This window comes from Barbus barbus (genome assembly GCF_936440315.1).
Source record: "Barbus barbus genome assembly, chromosome: 41".
NCBI lineage: Eukaryota > Metazoa > Chordata > Actinopteri > Cypriniformes > Cyprinidae > Barbus > Barbus barbus.
The window spans coordinates 2,223,733-2,246,930 of record NC_136719.1 but is presented as its reverse complement, the minus strand read 5'-3'; the positions used below and the strand labels follow the sequence as shown (position 1 = coordinate 2,246,930).

The following is a 23,198-nucleotide window of genomic DNA, read 5'->3' as shown; positions in this document are numbered from 1 at the left end:
ATCTGGAGAAGACAAAAGCTGAAAAAAAGCTTTTGATTTTAGAATAAATATTTTAATAATTATGACAATTGTATGTTACGTTTCTCTGACTGGGATACGGTCACATGACATGCAGGTAAACAAATAAACCAACTACAATTTTTTGTCACATATGCAATCAGTAACAGAGTACAATTTGTAAGCCACTGTCAGTGGGAGTTTCTTTGGTCTGCCACTGATTCTACTGACAACAACTACACCTGCAATTCATGATTTATTTGTGTTTTTATTAATAGATTGTTGACACAATTGTTATACAATCTTGGGTCAAAATGTATTTTCCCAATATCAGATACAGCAGAGTAAACAGTGTGCTTGAAACGTAGGAAAAGGGCAACAACTGAGGAACGCCATTGAGTTTTCAGTTTACTCAAGAAGTAATCAATACTTCACACCAAAACATCTCTTTCTACAACACCAACAATGTAGTAAGTGTAAAAACTACAATATTCTTTCAAATAATACAGCATTTACAATTCAAGGACAAGTCTGTTATTAGACCTGCAGAGAAGTGATTTGATCATTGCTTATTCACATTCCACTAATGACTGCAAGAAATGTGTAGAGATTGATCATATATGAGTCAGCATCCTCTGCCACGACTGCCACAGGTTATGAGTTCACCACTGAAAGAGAAGCATTTTACACAAACACTGGAGGACCAGCTTTGGACTGGGTTTAGCAAACTAATCTTATTACAATAACAGGAGATTTGTCCTGTTTTAGCCCATAGAGAACATTTTAGATTTGGTAATTTTAGAAGATATCCACAATAAACTAACTTTTGTGCTGTCTGATGTAAGAGAAAAAACTTTGAAATACCGATAAAACAAGTTTCAGACCTAAACAATTCCCATTTGAAGTACATGCTTGTGACAATTTCATAAATCATAAACAAACAAGGACAAAAAAGCATTTTATAATTAGGACAGACTAAATCGCTTAAGACCTAGAAAAGTGCATTTCAAAAAAGAAATGGCACCATTAACAGTCATCTATAGCAAATGAACCGAGGTCAGTGAATGTCCAGTGTCTGAACAGAAACTACAATCAAGCTGTAAACATTTCAAACGAAATCGATCCTCTTACACGAGAGGCCGTTTATTAGGCAGACAGCTAACTTGGCATCAAGTCCTGATTATTCACATTACTTCACACGTACAAACCCACTACTGTACACAGATCCACACACATACACAACTGGTTATAGTTTATGAGCAGACAGACAATAAACTGAGACATTGGTATTCTGTTGCCATTGTGCTATGAATACTGGTGCAAAATCCTCTGATAAGAACGGTACGAATGAAGAAGAATCTGACATCAACAGCTGCTGAGACGGTTCTGTGTTTGACCACTGACCAGGAGATTTATGATACCGATGTCCTTCCACATCCACACCTCTCCTCTGTCTTACATTAAATCCTGTACCACAGCAAAACCAGTGCACTCAGTAAACTGGACTGACCGGCATCGCATCAAGCCACTTCTTTAAATGCTTTCTCACACCTGGGATTGCAGACGCAGAAAAACCACCACACTATATGCCAAAGACGTTCCTACAATCTCGATCGAAACCACCTTCATGCACTACCAAACCAGTAAACCAAACACTTTTATTTTGGATTAATCTTTTGACAGCACTATTTAGAGCATTTTGAAAATGCGCTCTTCACAACTAACTTGACAGTTGCTGCGTTTGAGAGAAATTCCCAACATGAAAGTGTAATATTGGCAATAAGACCACGATTTCAACTACTTATATCAATTTAAGACGTAACCTCTCGTTTAGAAGAACTATATGCAATTCATGCAAAAACTCAAGCAACTCTATATAACAGCATATCCATAGAGGCTAAAGGCAAACGCTGCAGAATGAAAGGGCCAAACGCTTACCACAACATCTTTACAAACACTTCTGACAGCTTCCTCTTTAAACACTACTTATTCCACGACACAAGAGTAAAGTGTAGTTGCATTCAGTAATCCTGGCATTAGGAGAGAATCTCATGCACGTATTCCTTAAAACGTAAGAAACAGACAAACTGTCATTTGCGAAGACTTTTATGTCACATGTCCCCAGACCGTGATCTTCATATGAACACTAAAAAAGGCTGGTAAGGCAATCAGCTTTCATGGGATGTAGCCATTAACGCGCTGAAATAAAAAAGACGTGATAGTAGTTGCAGTAGGAGTTCAGTCGGGTAGGAAAATGATGGAGAACTTCGCCGAGGCTTCTGTTTGTTGTGGTAGTTATCTGATGCTGGAGAGAGAGTTTTGATTAATGTTGTAAGTGGCCACCAGAGACGTGCCGTTGCTGGTCATACAGTCCTGCTGAAGGGCTTCGAAGTAAGATGCTTGCACAGGTTTGTGACACTGCAGCACACGCCGGGCATCTTCCGTCTTAAACCACTCCCTCTTCCTACCTGAGGACAACAAGAGGCAGCAGAAAACCAGTAAACATAACGGCACGACCGCACAGGATTACGGTAATTAGCAGTGGATTTTGAGATTGCGCTCTGAGCTGCTCTTATTTGTTTCTATGGCAATGCTTGCAACTGCACAAATGGATCCATGTGCATCTTCGATTAAAGCAAACAAAAAAACTCAAGCAAGTATAAATGGATAAATCAAAATTGCAAAAACATGCATATCTAAATTCAACTGATGTGGTTGCTGCCACTTTCTAAATAAATTACGTAATTATGGGTTTGACAAAGTAAAGGCAGCAAAGCAGTAGGGTTTTTTTTCTTCCTATTCTTACCAATATTTACTGAATCCTCCCAGTCCTCCAGAACTTCAGTTACGATGAGAACATAGACATACGTTCTATGCTTCCTGTCTCGGTTCTGTAAGGAATAACAACTTTCAGCCTCATGGGAAATACTAAATCACAAGCAATAATTGCAATGGTGTTTTAGTGACACATTTAAAAAATGATTATTTTGATAATAAATCAATCTATTATGTAATTGATTAATTGGATGTAAAAATCGAAATATTACAAATTACTAATTTTTTTAAATGTTATTTCACATTCTGCGTAATGTTGTTTCCCAACAAATAAACGTAGTGCTTGTATATATGTAAACTATGTGATACATAATGTGCAAAAGGGGCTTAAATGTAAACATTACATTCTAAACAACTATAAACATCAATTGCTGATAGCTTAGCATTTTGAAATAACTAAAAAAAAACTCAAATGCATTAAACAGCAGACTTGTGTGTCAAAGCACCTGACGAAGCAGACTCTAAGCATTTGTTTGAAGTGCTGGATATAATGCGTTCTCATGTTTAGCAACCCTGTCATGGGGTGGCCAGCAACCAGTCTAGGGTGGCACTGAAATCTTCATCATTTTAATACAAATATGTGTTTGACCATAAAGTGCTGGACTGTTTTAGCACCTACAACACAACCGAATACAATTCATTTCTACTTAATTGTAATTGAGATATTTGTGAATAAGACCGAGCAATGCTGAGGGACTATTTTTGTATTATTCCTCACCTCTAGGTATTTTAATAAAGCCAGGGGCTCACTAGCTTTATTACTCAGTCAGCTTGGTTCTGGTTATCAAAACCCCCAAAAGCTTGTTCTCTAACATTACATACTCATGGATAAGACATGCAGATAGCGATAAGATTGTGAAAAGGGCCAGAAGTCAACAGCACATAAATGCCAGAATGTAAAACGAGTTATTTTATGCATTTAAATGGTTTCATTTTCATTTGTACTTTAAAAACTGCGCATATTTTCTAGTATAAGTGCATTGTGCTCACATTTACTTATGTATTAAATTACAAATAAAAAAATACATATCAGCTTGTGCTTTATATAGTGATCTCCAATTGCAGAATCTTTTAGAACATGCATTTGAAATGCAATGCATGCATGCACAGTTTGCAGCTTTAATCGCCTTTTTGGTCATTTCATGACTTACCTGATGACAGAACTACACTGGATGCTAGTTTCTTGTGCTCTTTATGATGAAGCGATATAGAGCGTGCGCCTCATATTCGCGTAAAGTTAAAGGTGATTATATGACGTTGCTAAAAAGAACATTATTTTGTGTATTTTGGTGTAATGCAATGTTTTTATGTGGTTTAAGGTTCAAGAAACACATTTTCTACATACTGTATATTATTGTAGCTCCTCTATACTCCGCCTTTCTGAAACGCGTCGATTTTTACAAAGCTCATTGTTCTGAGAAGCGAGGCGTGCTCTGATTGGCCAGCTATTCAGTGCGTTGTGATTGGCTGAATACCTCAAGCGTGTGATGGAAATGTTACGCACCTTACCGTATTGTGATGCTGTGTCCCGGCGCGACGAGACGAAAACAATAAAACCCATTATAAATTAGGCATTTGTTGCATCCAGTGGGAACAACAAGCGCTACTCTACACTGCTCAAAACTCGCGTTTGAATAGTCAGTGGCAAATTCTTTTCATATGAAAACAAATTTACTGGCTGTGAGTCTGAAGCGCCAGACTGTCCTTGCGACGTTGGAATTTCCCCACTTTATAGAAACAGCCTTTGTGCAAGCCAGCATTGTAGACTACTCTTCCAGCTTCAGGAACTAGTCCTCTGTAAAATGCGCTGCACACACACTATTATTTGGTTGAACTGTTCTGGAACAGTGTTGTAAATACAACTTAACCACTGATTTTTTTTTTTTTTTTTGCAACTTGCTACTGTGCCACTAATACATTGTTGTGGAGTCAATTTCTTTTTTACTTTGTTGATTACCATCAGAAAACACTCACCTCAAAAACGCCAACCAGTCGTCCTAATGTACCTTTTACTCCTGCCTGCGGGAATAAAACAAAATTGTGAAACACTAAATTCGGGACATTTATAACATCCTGTAACAATTTACAGCATCTTGAAATGTCATCAGTTCTCTGCAGATAAATATGAAATAAGGTGAAATAAGGTGGCAAATAAATCTTTGGAGTGCAGGATGGGAAGAGAACAACTGTCTGATCAAGCCCAGTTTTAATTCAGTGTAAAAGGCTGGAATAACCTCCAAGAAAGAATAACACAAATACAGAAAATATTCAGAAATTATCTCCACTAAGGATGCACGATATTATCGGACTGATATCGGCCGATAATGGCTTTAAATGTAAATATCGGCATCGACCCGATATGAAAAATATGATATGTCTTGCCGATAAGAGGAATACATAAACTTACATGTGCTTAGGGTGTGCTAGTGATTAGATCATGTCAGCAGTGTAGCTCATTCTTGAAGCAAAATTTTGTCTGAATGATTAGATTCACTCTTTTGGATCGCTGCATTTAATCTGTGAAAGCACAGAATGGCGTGCTTTTTGTGGACCAGCAACTGTTTGGTTTTCTACCTTCTTCAAAATAGCATGCATGTTCAGCAGAAGAAAGAAACTCATTCAGGTTTAAAACTAATTTTGAGTGAGTAAATGATGGTATAAATATAAACACTATGACAGAATCAACATTCGACAGACAGATGACAGATTTTTTATTCTTTAATGTTAAAACAACAAAACACACAAAAATAACTCGCTATTCTTGACTGAAAAAAATAATATTTACTTTAATAGGAATCAATAGTGTTTTATTTTTATATTTGTTCAATTTCATTGAATGCTCCTGCTAAATACACCTATTGTACCTGAACATAAAGCACTGTTTGTTTTATTTGTATATTATGTGTATTTGTAATGTGTATCTTTGTTCTTAATTTTTAATAAGAAAGATAAAATGATGACAAAGATTTTTATCTTCGCCCACTTTGGCCTAAATATCTGCCATGTCTGTTTTTTTGTTTTTATTACCTTGAAAGGCTTTGTCTTTCTAGTTTGGCTGTAATGCTCAGACAACTTGTAAAACCAAAATAGTAAAAAAAAAAAAACAACATGACAAAGAATCGTGATAAAATCGTGAATCGTGATATTTCTAAAAAAAATTGTGATATGATATTTTTTCCATATCGCCCACCCCTACATCGAACTATACACAAACATACATATATTAAGCATAGATGCCAACGCAAGGAAGGCACGGAGAGAGAGGAGGGGGGGGGGTGCTCGCGCGCAAGTGAGCAGAGTGTAATTGCAGGATTTACAAATCAGCTAACCACAACCTGATAAGAACCATCAGAGAATCACATCACCTTAATTAAAAGGGGTCGAATCCTAGAAGCGCATCCAAATAGTTAACAAGCGGTTACTTAACAAGCGGTTACTTGCATTGATTTTGTTGGTGCTGAGTAAAGTGTCCTGGTGCATTTATAATGCGTAGATTCTTGATGTATTCCTTTGGGAGTGAAAGCTTCGTCATTCCAGCCGGTTGATTGGGCCGAAGTGAATCGACAAAGTTACTGGACTTAAAACTGCCAGAAGCTCGGACTCCCCCCGAAAGGGGAGTCGTGAGATTTCCAAGGTGATATGTGTGTCTCCAGGACACCGGAAGTAAAGAGAAAGAGAGCTCCTTTTGGGTGTGGGAGAAGTTTTATCTGGTTTCCCTGTAACACCCATTTTGGTTAGTTTGACCAATAACAAGGCACATAGTTTCAGCGGGAAAGTGTTTCTTTGTCCCACTTGACACCTCGTTTGCATGTTTTATGACTGATCTGGAGAATCAGTGCAATTTTTCCCACAGTACAGTAAAAATAGTATGATGCATTTCACATAGTGTACATCATTGTTTGAGGAATAAAGAGCAGATCATTTTGATATCAAGAAAGAGCCATCTAAAAGATATTAAACCAGAGATACATTCATACACCTGAATATGAGTGTCTAGAGCTTACTAATACGAACAACGAGTGGTAACTAGGCTAATATAATAAGGAAACATACAAACAACACGTGCATATGCCAGATACATACATGTAACTGATTAATTATGGTCTAAATAAAGATTGTAATCGTGGGGGCAGTCCACTGGTCAGCCAGGCCTGGTACCGAGGGTCATTTAGTTCTCTTTGGAATGTGTTTGAAGTCCGATGGAGAGAACAGCTGGTCGATCTGTTTAGCATCTTTTTTACAGTCGGGGGGGGGGGGGGGGGGGGTACAACCATTCACAATTTAGCACCCATATAAAGGTAGAATGTCTGTGAATTATATGCAAATGTCAAAAGGCTACAAGGGGTCTCTTAAGACAAAGTCCCAACGACCATCAAGGATCATAAGCAGATGTTACAGAATCCCCCCTTTTGGCTGAATATGTTCACCTGGAGACATCTTCAGACAACAGTGGATCGTGATGTTCGGATGGCAGGTGGATCAGACAGGACGGATGACAGGTGGTTTCTACTTTTCCTCAGCCTTTGGAGCCCCAGCTTGGGTGTTAACTAGGGATGCATCGATCCGATACTCAGAAACAGTATCGGCTCCGATAAGGTCATTTTCAGCAGATCGGGTATCGGTCAGACGAGACCGATCCAAATCCGATATTGTGCGTATACTATTCTGTTATTGTTGAGCTCCACGAAAGGCACAAAAACATTATAAAGCACCATAAGGTTTTCGTGCACTATATTTCAAGTATTCTAAAGCTGTTCCATAGTTTAATCTGCGGTACAGACGAATATTTAAGTCGTTAAATTCAAGTTCAGGTAAACTCTTCTCTCCGCCGCGGCTGTCTGTCATCCTCCATTCAGCAATCAAACTGCGTGTTGCGTTCGGTTACTACAGTCAAACTCTCTTCAAGAGCGCACAGTTACTGTGGTTTAAAACTGTTAAAAGAAAAGGCTTAATAAACTAACGCACAGATTTAACTACGCATCAATATCTCTTCCCTTTGTACTTTGTACTTTTCTATGCGGACTCGGAGGGCTACGCGCTGTGACTCCGTGTCGCTTCAAGCACATCATTCTGTGCACGGGATGTGCATAACTGCTTTGTGCCGCTCTGTATTGGAGCCTTTCGTATTATAATACTTTTGCGCAATGAAAGATTATTAACAGTCTTTCTTGTTCTGTCCTATCTATCATATGTTGCTACCTTCATTACTGTGCTATAGATTTAAAAGAAATGTCTTAATTTTATAGTAGCCTATATATCTATATATAAATGTATTTGCTTGTTTTTTCATGAATGTATTTTACAACAATTCAAAGAGCAATGTGTACCATTTTACCAGATTTAGTCCTACTCTTATTCACTTTTATTTGTAAATAAAAATGTTTCACTAGGTTTTATAAAATTATTGTGCACCCATTATCTTTTGCTGTATTATTAACCTAGTTTATAATAGTATTTTTGTCATTATATATTTTTCCATTTGTTATTTTTCATTAAAATGCAGTTATCTATTGTAGTAGATTGTGTTTAACACACAAAAGAGAAACACACACAGAAGTATAGATATTCTACATCGATTTTAAAAAACTGCACTGGTATCGGATTGGATCGGTATCGGCAGATACTCAGAATTTTCAAGATCGGATTGGTTCAGAAAAAATGGTAGCATTGCATCCCTAGTGTTAACCTTGGTCAGATTCAGCATTGTCTCGGCCTGGGTCCCTCTTCTCCGGTGGTTTAATTTGAAGGTCCGAGGAAGTGCAGCCGTGTACCTGTTCATGGACCTTTGCACCACGTTGACTCTCAGGACTGGATGTGGGTCTGAGGAAGTGTAACCTGTTTCTGTCAGTCGCATGAGCTTCCACTTCTGGATATCTTGGCCTTCTGTAGCGTACGGTCAAACTGGGTGATGTTTTAGCCAGTTTGTCAAGGTCTTTAAGAGTCATCGCATGTGCAGTTTCGGATCCAGCTGTCAGATGAAACTCCTCAGGATGAGAGTAAATCAGGCATGGTGTAGAGTGCAGATGCCATTTGAGTTTGATGATGTAATGTGGTCTTGAGTGAGTCCACATATTTGACATAAGCTCTGCAGCATTGCCTCTTGTGAAGAGCAGCTTTGGCTCTGGCAGTTGTCGGCAGGTGCAGGATGTCTCTTAGGATGTCTCTGTAGGCCATATGGGCTGAGTTCTGCAAATGCCAGTTGGTCATTGTGCAGGAGAAGGCCATGGCGCTTGGGTTGTCACTCACAATGGGATGTGGATTTCGGGAGGAGGGAAGGTTCTGGAGTTGAAGCCTTCCTCCCTTGTGGCCTGTTCTGTCGGCTGACGTAGACTCAGAGCTGGCTGTAGCAGGCTTCTTGTAGTTTTTGTAACCCCCAGGTTTTGTGATCAGGTGGGTGGCAGGGCTGGATGATCTGGACACAGGTGGAACACAGGTGGAGAGGGAAAAGCACAAAAAGCCAATGCAAGTCCGTACAGATTTAGTGAGCTAAAATATTTGGGCTATATGTTGCGTGGTTAACTGGTGTGATCAGTTAGTGACGCAAACTAAATGCTTAAATATCGTGGCTGATAAGGCAGGAGTGGATAATTGGTGTGAGTGAGCACCTGAAAACTATGAGTAACACTGTTGATGGGTGATAACCTAGGGGGTCATTTGATGACTTAGGCTATTCGGTTTATCAGCGTTATTACCAAGTATTTTCTGATGGTTCAGACAGGTTCGGTCTTCAGGCACACGAAAACAACCAAAACAAACAACCAAAATGAATCAAACAAATCAAAGTTCAAACCTAGAAAGGAATAGTGGGAAATCAAGGGCTTATTACCACCTCTAGGGGCTGTGACAAGGACTGCAGAGCGGGGGCTCTCCGGGGTTGTACTGCCTAGGGAGGTGATGAGAGAGATAGCTGGACAGACCAAGCACGTTAAAGCAGAGAGGCTCTCGAGTCCTCTTCAAGGTTCATATTGAGTGTATGGCTATATCTTAGATGTTGTTAGGCTTGGTGGTGAGCTGAGGTCGCCCAGGTGAACTCCAATGGTTGGGCCATCTCCCTTGACTCTCCCGAGCACGCAACTGCGGGGGCTCCTGATTACTCGCACCCATGGCACCCGGTAGCCATTCAAACAGCAATGACTTTCGGCACAATGTTGCGTCACTCAAGTGAGGAAGGGTCAACGACTAGCTGGCACAGCCAAAATTGGGTTTCGCCTGTGGGTCCCAAGTTACACGACCCCTTTTGGGCCTCGAGCTCTGGATGAGTTTGCGCCTCTCAAAAGGGTGGACCACCGTGTAACTTCACAGGGTAATTAATCAAAATTGCCCTTATGTGTCAGTCAGTATGGTCGATGCAACACTTGAGGTACCCCATTGCTGATGTTGTGCTGTGTGTTGCCTCCAGTGCATGTCGGGTAGGTCAGGCAGACGAGTCCAGTCACCGAGAATTCCCCATGGATAACTCATCAACTCACTGCCCAAGCACCAGGGGGCATGCTGCCTAACAGGGAACATTGAGAGGGGACAACAGAAAGATGAAGCGTCTAGGATACATGAAGCAGCTTGATGCCAATGAGCAAGGGAATCAGACGTGTGACGGTGGGCCACTAATAGATTTGAGGGCTCATTGTGCACCGCAGTGGCTAGCATTACATAGGTGAAGGAGAGGAAAAGGGTAACAAAATAAAATTGAAAATTAGAAGCAAAGTTAAAATGTCCTAATTTCTTAGGAAAGTAAATGGAAAATTATTTTAAATAGATTTAAAATAAGTAAATTAAATTTTGCTCAATAGGTGTAGCTAGACTTAACTACAGACTGGAGTAGATCAAATAAAATAAGTAATTGCTCCAAATAAAACAGTAAAAAAAAATGCACAAATAACCCAAAGCATGTGGGGGAGACCAAAGTAATTGATAGCCCAACAGAAGGTGGAACAGAAAGAAACTGTACAGGGAAGAAGGGAACTGTTACACTTTACACACACTTTCTCTAAGTGTTAGTCAGATGCTAACAGCTACAGCTGAGGTAATTTCGGGCTCAGACGTTGCTAAGAAACCGATGCACGCTTAAACAGCCGGTGTGCGTGAAGCACATGAGCTGGATGTAAACATGCATGGGAATCTCACGCTCAGCCAGTCATGACCTGTCGTTCACACTTCATTCATAATTTACACGGTGCGTTCACTTCACAGACAATGGCAAAGCATTACACCATTAAATCGACCATCAACTGCATCACATCAATGGTTTAATATGAATGCAATGATACGCGACAATAAACCAATGACGTACCAAATACTGTAATGAGATTTTTTTTCTCATCACACAGCTAAAAAAAAAAGCCGCTGTCCTGAAGAGAAAAACCTGAAAGTGGGGATTTTATTCGCCCAATATTAAATAGATTTAATCTAAAACTCTATGCGCTGCCGATCTGAGATTTACTAGTCAGATATGGGGCTTATGCTGTTCAAAACTGAAAGTGGGGATTCTTCGCCCAAGACCAGGTAACCTTAATATAAAACTATTTATACGCGCTGCCGATCTGGGGTTTCTTCGCCAGATATATGGGACTTATGCGGTTGTTGCAACAAGATTACTTGATCAAGATTTTAAGACTCCCAGAATCCGATACTGACCTGCAGTATTCTAAGATTAATTTTGCTCCGTGATCGGATGAGGGAGCATGCATTAGTTAGCTACGCTAATGATTAAACTCACAGGAGTAATAGTCTAGTTGTATGGCATTAATGGCATCAATCTAGCTAAACATATTAAGGCCTTAATTTTAAGATAAGCGAGGAACATGGCTCGCTATCTTCTTTGCGCCAAAAGAGGTATTCTTCAATCAATTTAGGGTGGATAAATTAGCATTAAGACACGCTATAAAAGGTTTAGTTGTTTTATAGGGTCACATTTATAAACTGCAGTTGACTTAAGTCATTAACAGTGGCTGGTTTCTCTGAGAAACTGGAGAACTGTTAAGGCACGGAAAGTGGGCGTGTAGCCTACACATTCATTCACAAAAAGACGCAGTTGGATAGTTTGAATAAACACACATAAGAAACACACCATTGTTATTGAGTCTGCTCACAGAACTAGGTTTAAAACTTTGCCCCGGCATCTCCACCAACTGTAGCAAATTAGCTCAAAGTGAGATAAACATAATTAATCATAACAGGTTGTTATCAATTATATATTCATCCTCAGGAATTAACCGTAGTATTAATAGTACAATAAAATGATTTGTTCGTCTGCAGTACGGACATTTTTAACCGTCTATTGACTCTAAGGAAAATTATTTCTGTGAGCCGCAGACACAGACAACCATGCGTGAATACATATGGATGCTTATTAAACTACACTACAGGGGAACATGCAACATCGAACTATACACAAACATACATACATTAAACATAGATGCCACCGGAAGGAAGGCATGGAGAGAGAGAGAGAGAGAGAGAGAGAGAGGGAGCGCTCGCGCACGAGAGAGCAGAGTGTAATTGCAGGATTTACAAATCAGCTAACCACAACCTGTTAAGAGCCATCAGAGAATCACATCACCTTAATTAAAAGGGGTCGAAGTCTAGAAGCGCATCTAAATAGTTAACAAGCGGTTGCTTGCATTGGTTTTGTTGGTGCTGAGTAAAGTGTCCTGGTGCATTTATAATGCGTAGATTCTTGATGAATTCCTGTAGGAGTGAAAGCTTCGTCACTCCAGCCATGGGTTGATTGGTCCGAAGTGAATCGACAAAGTTACTAAGCTTGGACTCCCGTGTGATTTCCAAGGTGATATGTGTGTCTCCAGGACACCGAAAGTAAAGAGAGAGAGCTCCTTTCGGGTGTGGGAGAAGTTTTATCTGGTTTCCCTGTAACACCCATTTTGGTTAGTTTGACCAATAACAAGGCATATAGTTTGAGCGGGAAAGTGTTTCTTTGTCCCACTTGACACCTCATTTGCATGTTTTATGACTGATCTGGAGAATCAGTGTAATTTTTCCCACAGTACAGTAAAAATAGTATGATGCATTTCACATAGTGTACATCATTGTTTGAGGAATAAAGAGCAGATCATTTTGATATCAAGAAAGAGCCATCTAAAAGATATTAAACCAGAGATACATTCATACACCTGAATATGAGTGTCTAGAGCTTACTAATACGAACAACGAGTGGTAACTAGGCTAATATAATAAGGAAACATACAAACAACACATGCATATGCCAGATACATACATGTAACTGATTAATTATGGTATAAATAAAGATTGTAATCGTGGGGGCAGTCCACTGGTCAGCCAGGCCTGGTACCGAGGGTCATTTAGTTCTCTTTGGAATGTGTTTGAAGTCCGATGGAGAGAACAGCTGGTCGATCTGTTTAGCATCTTTTTTACAGTCGGGGGGGGGGGGGGGGGGGGGGGGGGGTACAACCATTGGCAATTTAGCACCCATATAAAGGTAGAATGTGGGGCCAGGTCTGTGAATTATATGCGAATGTCAAAAGGCTACAAGGGGTCTCTTAAGACAAAGTCCCAACGACCATCAAGGATCACAAGCAAATGTTACATATCCCTGGTTTCTGTCATGTTTGCTAGGGCTGAGTGCTGACATGGTCGCTGGCTAAATCATATAAAACTATCGACAGGATGGATTTGGGCACAGGAGACCAGTTAAAGAGTCCCATCCAATAGGTTCTGCATGTATTGCGGCAAACAAACCATCCCAACAACAGTACTTATCAACCTACAATTATTAGCTCATTTGTTTTTCATCCGGTAATATCCAAATCCACACATTTGGACCAATTCCTATTATTTGATTAAGCTTGGAAACGTGAGAACGTTTCCAAGCTTATGTGCGTGTTTGCAGACGTAAGAGTCGGGGGAAAGATTTTATGACCGTAAAAAGGAAAAGAACAGAGGAAGCCAAATCTGCAGCTTCCTTTAGTAACACAACGATTGTCAACGCACTGGGCATCGTAAGCTAACAGGAAGCATCATCTGATCTCGGTAAATGTTAATTTCCCATACACTAATCCATTTTTTTAATTTTCAGTTATTAAAATACACATTAGTTTATTCATTATGAACATTTCCGGGTTTCTAAGCAGCGGAAGTCATCATAGTTGGGTAAACTTCGAGAGCAGTGAATGGGAGAGTATAACAAAAATATTTCTTGAAAAAAATAGAGAGAGACTGATAACGGCAGTCAGAAGAGAGAACGATGTCAAATTTACCAACGCTGCATCAGAAACACCCTCGCATTAGTGTTCACTAGTTTGTGTGTAATTTGATGCAAAGATGGTATAACACAAAGAACAGCGTCATAGGTGTACATACATTTACAAAAAAAAATCTTTATAGGGTTTACGACCGTTAAACACATCATCACAGTCTTGTGAAAAGTCAATTAACAGTGAACAATAGTATATTTACTAATTACAGTAAACAAACAAATGCTGTAAAACTGTTGGGCATTACTAGTTAATGGAATTAATGTTAATGAATTAAACCGTATTGTAATGCTAGCGAATTCAGAATTGTGTAGAATTTCAACAAACCTAGCTTTGTTGTTGCTTTGGTGTTCATTTTACTTGTGCAGCTCTTAAAAAGTCATAATTTTTTTTTATTCTGCAGATACCCTGTAAATAGTCACATAAAACTCTTTCTTTGATATTTGTTTATTGAAAATGTTTTTGATTGACATTTATAGTATTTTTTTATTTGGGCAAAATCTGAAGAGTACCTGCCCGACGGGCTACCTGGGATTTAGAAATTGCAGAGCCAACACATAATAAGAGTTTGTGAGGAATCTTACCTCCTCGCACACCTCCCTGACAGCAGCAACACTGGGCTCCTCCTCCGGCTCCATGCCTCCTCCAGGAACGATCCATCTGTCTGGACGACTGCTGCTGCTCACCAGCAGCACCTGACACACACACAGCCGTCACAACGCTGGCCATCACACACTCGTGAGCATCAAGGGAATCTTCTCCTACGCCTCATATGATACTTTGTGCAAGTTATGGGAGTAACTTCTGTTAACACTGTATACAATCAGCAAAAGGTTTGCTCTATGAACATAATAAGCATTTTCACAAACTGGGTACAATGAGGTGACATTACTTTACCCAGCCTTCAACCATCAAGCAATAAAAGGAAATTTAAAAGTGTAAAAGCATTAACAAATTACAAATGACCGTGAATAACTCCTAAAGATCCTCCTCCTATATTACAGATGTGTTAATATAATTATAGTAATATATGTCTACATTTCGCTAAAATTACATTTTACAGCATCTGTGTGAAAACACAGCTGGAAAGAGACCTGAGGACTCTTAGTGCATTCCAGGGAATTATTCATGGTTTATATTGTAAATTAAATCAGAAGAGCAGACCACAAATGCACAGTACATGTTGTCTTTTTTCATTTACTTACAGCAGAATACAAAGGAACCATGAAGATAATCAGGAGGAAATTAATGCAGTGGGCTGAAAAGAGCTATTCTATAGATACTGTTGTTATATTAGACTTCTGAAAATAGAAAATGAATGGAAATTTACAGCCCATTCAGTCAAAATGATGGATAAGGATTATGTGTTGTGCAATCTTATGATTTTGATTATTTGTTACAGTCTTTTTGACTGAAATGCACTCTTTTGTAAATCTTATAATTGCCAAGTGTAAACACAAATACAGATTTGAACCTGAGAAATAGCTCTTGGTTTAGTGGCTTTGACTTAAATGCTACATAAATGGAATAAAAAAATAAAAACAAGATTAAAAATGATTTTAAATAAGTGTGCTACTGTTAGCGATAACCTTTAGTTTGTGGATATGCACAGGTCATAACCTGCCTCCATGGTCTGGGAAACATCCAACAACTATGCATCACTTCCTGACCTGTTTATTAGTAAGCAGATGTCAAATATATGAATGAGAATTGGGATTAAAGGCACCAGAAATATAAATGAGTTAAACAGAGTGAAACAAACAGTGTGCCTCGCTTCTATAACAGAGCAACACAGGAATAACAAATGAGTCCACTTAAGACAAGACTGAACTACTTTAGTGATCGTTACTGTAGCATGATATTATAGCCAGCATGGTTTTTAAATGTCAATATCATATACAGTGAGGGTATCAGATTTAGATAATGAATTCAATACCACTGTAAGGTTACTGGTGATGATTATAGCCTATTATCATCTATTGATATTCACATGATACTGCCAGATAAAAGCATGGCATTTGATACACATGCAAAATATCCAACAAATTCAAGTTAACAGCACTTTATGAGTTGTTAAATATTTGACTGAGATCACAAATGCACTTTGTTTTTAAAGTAGTGGCAATAGCAGGTCATACTGGTGTAAATGACCACAGTGGGCTAAATGTGTGACTTACTCTCTCGACAACAAGACAGATGTGAGCAGATATCGTTTAGTGGCTTTACAACACCCATATCCCTCAAAGCTGTAGCTGTATCTGCACACGTCACTAAGTGCATGTGGGATATGTTTGTTAGTTAGAAGTGAATAAAGGCAGCAGTGATTGCTGGGGTCACCTCCTCCTCGCGCTCGCTCCTGAAACACAGGCAGGCCGCGCGCTTCTTGAAGCCGTCTCTGTCGAAAGTGCGCGTCTGGTTAGACTTCAGCTTTATCATCGCGCTCAACCGATCAAAGTCCTCAACTGCTGCCAAGTCTGCGCCTCTCGCTGCGATCCCGCGCCCGAAAACCCTTCTAAAGCCCCTCTGCTAACATAAATATTCCCTCCGTCGCTTCATTTTGTGAGTCTTGTGAGCTTGCCTCGCACAGACGCCATTGCTCTGAGCTCTGCGCAAATCGCGTTGCATTATGGACAACCCCGAAGCGCGTTTCCTCTTCGTGAATATCACGCTGCGCAGTAGAGGTGCAACCGGTTCTTCTCCTTCTTCTTCTATTTTTACGGCGGTTGGCAACCAGCGTTTTTGGTGCATTACCGCCACCTTCTGCTCCGGAATGTGGATCAGAAAATAGGTTCACAAACTAAATCACCCGCTAATTTAATATTAACTAACTCCTGTGAAAACTAATTTAGCCCCCCCCCCCCCCCCCCCCCCACACACACACACACACACACACACCAGCCCACTTACCCCTCACCCCTGCCATGCTTTATCACAATACTACTACTACTACTACTACTACTAATAATAATAATACTTGTTAACCTTCCTCACTATTCCTTTTACTCTTCATATCCTATACAAAACACCAGTTACTCTTAAGAAGTTTATAAGAATTCTGGTCTGTGCCCTATGCTCTATGCTCAATAATCCTTTTAGTGTGATGTCCTGAACCCCTATCTCCCTTAGCTCATTCCTCATCACCTCCCTCTGTACTCCATACTTGTTGCATCTTAAGACCACATGCTCTACTGACTCCTCTTCCTGGCAGCCCTCACACAGTCCAGTATCATGCTTCCCTATCAATTTAAGTGATTTGTTCAATAAGCAATGTCCCAGTCTTAGCCTAGTTATCACCATTTCCTCTCTCCGATTACCACTATCAACAATTTTGTGTCTAACGTCCTGTTGAATTTGATATAAGTGTCTTCCTTTCCTTTCTCCATCCCACCTCTCTTGCCACTTTTGATTTATTCTCTCCCATATCACACTTTTAACCTCTGCTTTGCTAACATGTACCTGCATTTCTATGTTTCCTTTTGTTAACGCCCTTTTTGCTAATCTATCTGCCATTTCATTCCCCTTAATCCCTACATGACCTGGAACCCATATAAATTTCACCTGCCTTCCATGACTTATTATTCTTGTTATTGACTGGAGTACTTCAAACAGAATATCTTGGCGACTTTTTGAATAGAATGACCTTAGACTTGCTAGAGCTGATGCTGAATCTGAGCAAATCAAAAATTTGTCCTGTCCTGTCTTTTCCACCCACCTTAATGCGATTAACATGGCCAGCATCTCCACTGTGTAAACCCCTAAACTATCAGATGTTCTTCTATTTAATCCTATACTTCTGTCTGGTATCACCACCCCCAGTCCCGTTACTTCAGTCTCTGGGTTCTTTGCACCATCCGTATAAATCTGTATATACTCATAATATTTTTCCACTACCCAATTATTAAATACTCTTTCCAGATTAATACCCTCCTTTGTCTTCCTTTTTTCCTCTAATACAAACCAGTCTACCTCAGGCCAGGCTAGCCTCCATGGAGCAATCTCTGGATAAACTACCGTGGAACTTATCCTCAAATGAAACACTTCCAATTCTTTAGCAACAACATTTCCAATCCGACCAAAATTCTCCTTTAGATTTTTCCCATTCTCCCAACTCCCCTTCAGTACTGCTTTAGCGGGATGCGAATTTATATGCCCTTGTAAACCTACCCAAAAGTTAGCCATCAACTGCTTCCTTCTTAACTCTAGTGGCAACTCCCCCATTTCTACCTGTATGGCTGACACTGGCGTTGTTTTGAAAGCTCCGCAACATATTCTCAGTGCCCGAGCCTGGACTACATCTAACTTTTTTAACTGCGATTTGGCTGCCGACCCAAATACTACGCTACCATAATCTAATACTGACCGTATTAGAGCCACATATATTCTTTTCAGTGATAATCTGCTCGCACCCCACTCTCTTCCCCGCAAACATCGCATTATGTTTATTACCTTTTTACACTTTTCCTTCATTTTCCTGATATGATCTGCAAATGTTAATCGTGAATCCAAATTAATTCCTAAAAATTTAAAACTTCCAACCCTCTCTAGGTCACTTCCATACATTTGTACCTTTATTCCATCCGGAATTCTTTTCCTTGTGAAAAAGACTGACTGAGTCTTTTCTATAGAAAACCTAAATCCCCAATCATATCCCCACTCAACCACTTTATCAATTGCTCCCTGTATTTTCCTGCTTATAAATTCCATATTCCTTCCTCTCTTCCACAATGCTCCATCATCCGCGAACAGCGATCTTCCTATATCTTCTGGAATTTTCCCAAATACATCATTAATCATAATAATAAAGAGTAATGGACTTATCACGCTCCCTTGAGGTGTACCATTTTCAGCTACGTATTGATTTGACATGTCTGTCCCTACTCTTACTTGTATTTTTCTACCGAAAAGAAAATCCTTTACCCAATTAAACATCTTCCCTCCAATCCCAATCTTATTCAGTTTGATCAGTAACCCCTCCTTCTACATCATGTCATATGCCTTTTCTATGTCAAAAAATACCGCTATTACATTCTCTTTATTCACTTGTGCCTTCCTTATTTCCGTTTCTAATCTTACCACCGAATCTATTGTACTTCTTCCCTTCCTAAATCCACTCTGACAGTTAGTCAATAATCCTCTTTTTTCAAGGTGATGAGTCAGTCTATCTGCTATCATTCTTTCCATGATTTTACATAAATTTGACGTAAGAGCAATTGGTCTGTAACTAGTGGGTTTAGTTGGATCCTTACCAGGTTTCCTTATTGGAATCACTACTGCTTCTTTCCAGGTATTCGGTAACTTTCCCTCCTTCCATATCCTATTATACATCTCCAGCAGCTTCAACAGTGACCTCTCCTCCAATTGTTTTAACATTAAATAACAGACTTGATCTTTCCCTGGAGATGTAGGCTTAGCTCTACCAATTGCTCTCACCATCTCTGCCAAAGTAAATGGATCATCTAATACATTTCCAGTTTCTTCCTTCCTATTTAACTCATGAAGATGCTGACTCAATGTTACTGATCTTCTCCTCCTCCCTTCTTCTGACAAATTGTCTGAACTATGCACCTTTACAAATGAGTTAACCATAACCTCTGCTTTCTCCTTGTTTGAAACTGCTATTTTTCCTTCAAAAACCATAACTGGGTATTCCCACTGCCTTCTGTCTCCTCCCATCCTTTTTATCATTCCCCACACTTCTCCCACCGGTGTAGTTCTTCCTATTTCATCACAAAATTTCCTCCAGCTAGTCCTCTTTGCTTGACGTACTGTTCTCCGAACTACTGCTTGAGCCTTCTTGTATCGAATAAGATGTTGCAAATTATGTGTTCTTTTAAGTAATCTGAAAGCTTTATTTCTATCCTTTACTGCCTGACAACGCTCTTCATTCCACCATGGCATCATTTTTCGACTGATCATGTTTCTCCCCTTAGGGATAGCCTCCTCTGCTGCCCTAATAATTGCAAAAGTAACCTGGTTATTAACATCATCTATGTCATCATAAACCTCAACCCTCATCATTGCATCTTCACTAAATTTCTTAAACCTATCCCAGTCAGCTTTACTAAAATTCCATTTGGGAATTCTATATTCTGGTCCCACTTCCAATCTCCCACCCACTGAGCATATGACAGGGTAGTGATCACTCCCCACCGTGGATGCTGTCCAAACCTCCCAATTACTATTTCCTGCCAGTGACTTAGACACTAACGTTATGTCCAGTGCTGACTCAATCCCTGTTACTACATTTATTCTAGTTCCTCTACCATCATTCAAACAGACCAATTCCCTTTCATCCATCAATTCTTCAATCACCTTACCATTAGCATCTGTATGTATGCTTCCCCATATTGAGCTGTGGGCATTGAAATCTGCACACCAGATTACTTTTTGTCTGTCTTGCCCTTCTATTTTTAATAGCTTATCTAAAATCAACTTCTTACATGGGTTATAGTAATTAACAATACTAATTGCCCCTCTCCTTTCCCACACCTCCACCACTATGTACTCCTGATCATCACCATTCCCAAGTATTCTATATGGAATTCCCGTCTTAATGAAAACTGCACATCCTCCACCACCCCCTCCACAATTCCTATCTCTCCTAACTACTGTATATCCATATATCACATAATCCAAATTTGGTTTCAACCAGGTTTCTTGAATACACACCACATCTGGTCTCTCATCCAGTTCATTAATAAACTGCTTAAATTCTTGTCCATTAGCCAAAATACTCCTAGCGTTCCATTGTAAAATAATAACCATTATTAATATTAACCAATCCATGATTCTTGACTTGACTGATTTGTAAGGGTCTCCCTCACCTCTTCCCATGTCAGTCCTATTAATCCAAGGTGATTGACTGCAGCTTTAACTACCAACTGGATTTTCTCATTTTTAGATTTTACCTCTGCTGTACTATTTATCACACCTGCTATAAATGTTACTAATTCTGTTTTTTTAACATAGATTCCTTCAGAGTTACCTTGCTGTTGCTCTAGTGTTTCCTTATCCACTTCACGCTCTTTATTTTTCTTTTCCCCTGATACCTTGACAGCTTCAGCATATGTGATTCTTTTTTCCACTCTTATCTTTTGAATATTAGTCTCTCGTTTCATTACTTCACACCCACTGAAAGCCACATTGTGGGCACCTCCACAATTACAACACTTTGGTGGTGCCCCTGATCCACACTTTCCATACTCATGGTCCCCTCCACACCTTGCACATCTTCTCTGCCTATTACAGTTTATTGCAGTGTGCCCAAACCTTTGGCAATTAAAGCATCTCAATGGTTTTGGTACATACAACCTCACTGGGTAACTCATAAATCCCAAAAACACTTTCTTTGGCACTGTTTCTCCTTCAAACTCTATTGACACTGTTTCACTGTCTTTTATCACTCCATCCCTTGCTGATTTCATTCTTTGAACATTAATAACTTTTGCTCCCTTGATGTTCTTCTTCATTTCCTCCACTGTTACACTTATTGGTACCCCTGTAATCACTCCTCTCGCTCCCCTTTTTTCCTTTATCCCCACCCTTCCTGTACTTTCCACCTTACATTTTACTATATCCTTAATTTTTAGAGCTTTCTCCATTTGCCCTGCATCAGCACATCTTACCAGTAAGTTACCATCATTAAGGATTTTTGCAAACTCAATCTCCCCTATTTTGTTTGCTATACTTGTGGTTAACACAAATGGGTTAACTTTCTTCATAATCTCCTGACTCTTTCCATTGAACCTTATTACAACCTCATATTTCTCCTTTATTTCTTTCTGAAAAGAGTCCCCTCTATCATCATCATTTTCAGACTCATCACCATCGTCACTCCTTACTCTTTTTTTATTTTTATCACCCCTCCTTTCTACTCCACCTCCTTCATACAAACCCTCGTTATAATCCATATCCCCCCACCTACCTACCTCCGATCCATTCACGGAGCAGTCGTGCTCAACCACCTGTATTTTCTGGTAAATATGATAATCCGTTTCCAAGATTTTAAATTTCCCTCCAGTCTGATCGAAACACAAACACCCAGTAGGACGTGACGCCAGAACACTTCCGGCCTCGAGTCCGGAACGGAAGCTTCTATTTACCGTGCAACCGGTTCAAAGCGCATTAACCTTTACATATTGATGAATTCACTCCGTTATATAAAGTGTGTGTGTGTGTATGTATGTATATATATATATATATATATATATGCACGTATGAATGTGTGTGTAATTATGTATATATACATACATTCATACATACACACACACACACACGCACATATACATATAAAATTTTGCACAAAAATATTATTAAGATTATTGGATATTTTTATAATATTAGAAAAAAAAATGAGATTAATGTACATTAAATTAATGTATATATTAATGTAATGTGTGTGTGTGTGCGTTTATGTGGTTTATGAGGACACAAATGTGTATAATGGCATGGGTATGACAGAGGTATTACAATATGAAGGTGGTTTATGGGGACACTGCCTATGTCCCCGTAATTCAAAAGGCTTAAAAAACATACTAAATGGTGTTTTTTTGAAAATCTAAAAATGCACAAAGTCTCCTGTGAGGGCTAAGTTTAGGTGTAGGGTTGGTGTAGGGCAATAGCACACACAGTTTGTTCAGTATAAAAACCATTACGCCTATGGAGAGTCCCCATAAACCACAAAAACCAACATGTGTGTGTGTGTGTGTGTGTGTGTGTGTGTAAATGTACACACAATTTATTAAAGCATCCGTCATTGTGGCATGAATAGATGCGTCTTTATAACTTGTAACAGAAGCCTTCCTCTGTGAAATCTCATCAGGGGCCGGCCATCACAGAATGTACTCTGCCTGTCAGTCACTTTGGACACTTTGAAGTATTGATATAGGATTGGCTGCCATGCTTTTTAGAAGGCGTGGTTTTAAACTATTTGGTCCCACTTATGGTCCCCATGTGTATTAGGTGGTCTTAACTACTGTGCACTTACATTTAATATAATCATTTAGTACAATGTACTTATTGTGTGCATACATGTTTTTACATTGTACTTACATTTTTTAAAATACCTGATATATGTAATTACATCTGTAATTAATTTATAATTACTCTGTTGACCCATCCCTTACACTGTAACCCACCCTT

General features: G+C 39.4%; 1 protein-coding gene across 1 annotated transcript; it reads right to left on the bottom strand.

The window, feature by feature from the left end:
- Window positions 1-40: 40 nt before the first annotated feature.
- On the bottom strand, window positions 41-16,700 carry LOC306860652 (diphosphoinositol polyphosphate phosphohydrolase 1-like). The gene is made up of 5 exons (XM_079402462.1): window positions 16,395-16,700; window positions 14,642-14,752; window positions 4,807-4,851; window positions 2,804-2,888; window positions 41-2,465 (listed from the first exon to the last, which is right to left on the bottom strand). Exons 1-5 carry the CDS (start codon window positions 16,491-16,493, stop codon window positions 2,293-2,295), a joined length of 513 nt encoding a protein of 170 aa, XP_079258588.1. The 5' UTR covers window positions 16,494-16,700; the 3' UTR covers window positions 41-2,292.
- Window positions 16,701-23,198: the final 6,498 nt, after the last annotated feature.